The sequence below is a fragment of the Pyrus communis genome, chromosome 12 (genome assembly GCF_963583255.1).
Source record: "Pyrus communis chromosome 12, drPyrComm1.1, whole genome shotgun sequence".
Classification (NCBI taxonomy): domain Eukaryota; kingdom Viridiplantae; phylum Streptophyta; class Magnoliopsida; order Rosales; family Rosaceae; genus Pyrus; species Pyrus communis.
Genome location: NC_084814.1, coordinates 15,430,769 through 15,435,300, shown reverse-complemented (window position 1 = coordinate 15,435,300; position 4,532 = coordinate 15,430,769). Strand labels below are relative to the sequence as shown.

At 38.7% G+C, this 4,532-nt stretch overlaps 1 protein-coding gene across 1 annotated transcript; it reads left to right on the top strand.

Annotated features, from left to right (window-relative positions):
- The first annotated feature begins 1,582 nt into the window (after positions 1–1,582).
- LOC137710063 (ribosome-inactivating protein cucurmosin-like) lies at positions 1,583–2,488 on the top strand. Its single transcript, XM_068449019.1, has one exon. The coding sequence runs from the start codon at positions 1,583–1,585 to the stop codon at positions 2,486–2,488; it is 906 nt and encodes a 301-aa protein (XP_068305120.1).
- Positions 2,489–4,532: the final 2,044 nt, after the last annotated feature.

The window sequence follows — 4,532 nt, the reverse complement described above, 5'->3', positions numbered from 1 at the left end:
GAAGCATCACTCTATATTACTATGGGACTCAAAACTGAATTGTTGGGTGGTGCATGACCCTCAAACTTCGGTTTTGAGCTGTTCTTGCCTCCTGCCATAGCAACGCAACATAGTACACACGCAAGAAGTAGTCCTGTAGCTCAGGTTTCCTGCACAAAACGCAACAGGAAACATGATTCTACAAGATTGAATACAACAGCAGTAGCAACACGGTAGAACTTGATTTTAGGGTTACAATTAGGCTCGGATGCCAAATAGAAATTTACGGCTTAATTTTCATGTATTGCATAATTTGGTATATGATAACATATAGTCCTTGTTCTCCAAGGAAACAAAAAGGGACACAAATAAATATCCTTCCTAATAAATGACTCTAATATTTACATAATATTCACATTCATATTTTCCTAAAGATTACTCACACCAATATGAATATGGGAGCTCCAACACATTCCCACTAGATCTGACCATTTGAGACCTAAATTGAAGGTGGTTTCTGGGTTCTTTGTTGAGTTCCCTTCTTTTCTCTTTCTCACAGATCGAATGCTCAGTTCTTAGTGAAAGAACCTGAGGTTTGATACCATGTTAATGTTTAATGTTTGATTTTTAGCTATGGTGAAGGTATTTTCCAGAGAGGTATATGAACAAAAATAAAAGGATGAAAAATTCACATGAACTTCTCCATTTTTGTGTAAATGATGATGATGCCAAAACGACTTCATTCATTGGTAGCTTCAATGGGGCATAGATCCAAACCTAAATACAAGACTCCATGAGATTGTGACACACGGTGATCCAATGGCATGTAAGCCATAAGCTAGGAAAGAAACTAATTGGTGCACTTGGCATATGAGCTCAAGGTACAACCCTACACACTGCCAAACAAGGAACTAAGGACAAAAAGTTTTAAAATTTAAACTTAGCTTCAGTACGCTAATAAACACCAACAATAACAACATGCACAGTGAACATGAGGCCAACCAAACCCCCCTCTCTGACGCTAGCAATGGTCGCCATGGATTTTGGGCTACCTTGGAACACCTTTCGGATTCGAGTCCACAGATCAAGATATTCTCGACTCCATTGTATTTGAAAAGTCCTTCTACTCTTTGATACTTGATTGATAGAATTACGAGAAATTTTTTATTGTGACAGGAATACGAATAGTACACCACGTGTTTTTATATAAATGACGAGAAATTTTATTTTTTAAATTATTAACTTTTTAACACACATATCTCATCACATCGGGCATTTCTGGAGAGCAACAAATGGGTTATATTATATCATTTCATGGCGGATCGGCAAATATTTATATAGTGACACATGATGTACTTGTAATCATTCAAATGGAACAGTGGACACGATATAGACTTGACTATATATTTCTCCGGTAGCCAACAATATTGAATACGCGGTCGGAGTGAATGAGTCAACTCGTTGGATAAGTATATATTTGGTAGACGACTTTGAAATATATATATATTCACTTGTATTACTTTGATAAATCCTGGGTTAAACTGATTGAGAGAAAAACGATAGATCTAGCTACATTCATCTGCCTTGTTCATATTGCTATAATATGGCACTATCCTTCTCCATTAAGAATGCGACCACCACGACATACAGAACTTTCATAGAAGCTCTGCGAGCCCAACTAACAGCCGGAGGATCCACATCACATGGGATTCCGGTGCTGCGTCGGAGACAAGATGTGACGGATGACCAGCGCTTTGTTCTTGTTAATCTCACCAACTACGACAGTTATACAATAACTGTCGCAATCGATGTGGTGAACGCTTACGTGGTGGGTTATTGTGCCGGTACTCGCTCCTACTTTCTTCGAGATCCTGCAACTCATCCGCCTCCACTCCATAGATTATTCCCCGGCACCACGCGGACTACTTTGCCCTTCGCTGGGGACTACCTCGGGCTTGGCCGAGCTGCCCAGGAGGCACTGCAACAGAATACAAACCGTAACCGGGCAGCAGGGTCACGTATACATGAGAACATACCTATGCGTGAGCGGATCCCGCTGGGACCCGGAGAACTAGATAACGCCATCAGCCAGTTGCGCTACGCAGAATCTGCATCTTCCCAAGCCGCCGCGTTTATTGTGATTATTCAAATAGTCTCTGAAGCCGCAAGGTTCCGGTACATTCAGGGACAAGTCCGCGACCGCATTCGTGACGGAACTTCAGCTGTGCCGGACCCTGCAATGCTCAGCCTCGAAAACAGTTGGTCTAATCTGTCTGAGCAGATCCAGATGGTACCGGCCAATCAATTACTCTTCATCAATAATGGGTGTGTTCAGATCCGAAAAGCCGACAATAGTATTGTCCTAGTAAAGAGTGTTGACTCAGACGCCGTTCGCAGTGTCGCGTTCCTGCTCTACTGCGGAGGCAACCCTCCTGCACCGAACAGTGAGAGTGCCCGGACGTCCAAGGTTACTGTTCAGAAGCCAACCCCCGCCAAGAAGAAGAAATAGACGGCCCACTGTATCCCATCTATAATTGAATGGATTTTTCCTGCTTTTAAGTTGGTCAGCTTGCGGTGACAAAAACCTATTGTATCCCATCTATAATAATATGCTACTACAGACAAAGATAGACATTTCGCTGCAATTTCAAGTAGGATTTTTTTTGGGAAATTTCATTGGCATTTCAAAAATCTCATTTTATACTCCCCATAAGTGTATTTTTCTTTCTAAATATAGAAAATTTAAAGTGTAGAATAAGAAATTTGGAGTGCTAATAATAATTCTTTTTTTTTTCTTGGATTGTATATGAAACTTAGGGCTAGGTTCGGTTCTAATCGGTTCGGTTTTTTCTCAAAACCGAAACCGAACCGAAATTTCGGTTCGGTTCGGTTCGGTTCAATTTTTTTTCGGTTCGGTTTTTCTCGATTCGGTTTCGGTTTTTTTTCGGTTTTTTTTTTTTTTTTTTTTTTTCTTCTCCCTCCAAAATTATTAAAAAAAAAAAAGGAAATATGAAAGTTCACATTCATATTAAGAGGCCAGGCGGAATGAAAAATAAGGAGGAGGAGGGTTAGGATTACAGTTAAGGGTTTTGTTAAAAAGATTAAAAAATTAAAAATAATCTCACAAATCCTGGAGGCATGAGGGTTCGAACCCATGCCTCCATGCTTGTAAAGTTTCACTGAAACCAACTTGGCAACAGGTTCTGTTTTGTTATGATTGTATGACTAAACTATTTATAAATATTCAAAAAAATTATATATATATATTTCGGTTCGGTTCGGTTCGGTTCGGTTTCCGAGCCTCAAAAACCGAAACCGAACCGGTCAGATTCGGTTCGGTTCGGTTCGGTTTGACAATTTCGGTTCGGTTTTTTTCGGTCTCGGTCCGGTTCGGTTTTCGGTTTTTTTCGGTTTTCGGTTTTTTGAACCCACCCCTAATGAAACTACCCTAAAAAAGGATCGATCGAAAATAATTGATAAGTTTGGAATAAAAAAATAATCGATAAGTTGGTGGACAAAATATTCATCCGATTATTAAATATTCTGTTGATACCTATAAAAAATGTCATAAAATTAATTCGAACAATTAATGATCAATTTTGCTTTTCTTAATTATCATTGTTGGATCCATTTAAATTTGAAATCCAACCGCTCATAATACGTTAGTTAAGAAAAAGTTAATGGACTGAATTCTTGGATCACTTTCGACCAAAAAAAAAAATGTTGGATCACAAGAGGGCCCAACAAAAGGAGATCTTATCATATCACTCTCCCCAAAAAGAGGGGGGGAAGGGGTGTTTTATCACAAATGGTTTCTAAAATTTACCTTCACCATCAAGATGGTTCTTAAACTTAAAAATCAATCAATGTAGTCATTGAAAATCGATATCGCAAATCAATGTGGTCATTCCGTCACAATTCTGTTAAAAATTTCTGTTAAGTGTTGATGTGGCACATAATGGGCCCCACAAGATTTACAGGTTTTTATCACAAATAGTCCTTGAAATTGACTCACACCATCAAGATGGTCCCTAAAATTGACCCTAATCATCAAGATGGTCCCTAAAATTGAAAATCAATGAACGTAGTCCTTGAAAATAGGTGTCACAAATCAATATAATATTTCCATCATAATTCTGTAAAAAAATTTGTTATATGTTGATGTAGGTTTAATAATTAATTAAAAAGTTGTCTAAATACCTTTTTGCACAATAGAATTTTTTTTTTTCCCTTATAGTAGGACCTACTCCGAAGAGAGATCCCTTCCATAAATTCTCAAAGGCACAAGGCTTAACCAAAGCCTAAGATGGGGTTTGAAAATAATTTTCAACCAACAATAGATGCACCTCATTATCTCAAGGCAGATCTCGCCGTTCTTTGAGTCACCAGACCACCAAGGAAGTCCCAAACAAACTTTCCAAGATTAAGGTTGTGAGGATGTTGATTGCCTAAATGTTAATAGTGATGTCCCAAAAGTCATTGCCAGTTAGCCAAGCTATCACCAAAAGCGATCTTGATCTAGGTTCAATTCGGTGAAAGGTATAGAAGTGTGT

What these genes read in the sequence shown, in the direction of transcription:
- LOC137710063 (XM_068449019.1), top strand. Translation starts at nt 1,583, where the DNA reads ATGGCACTATCCTTCTCCATTAAGAATGCGACCACCACGACATACAGA.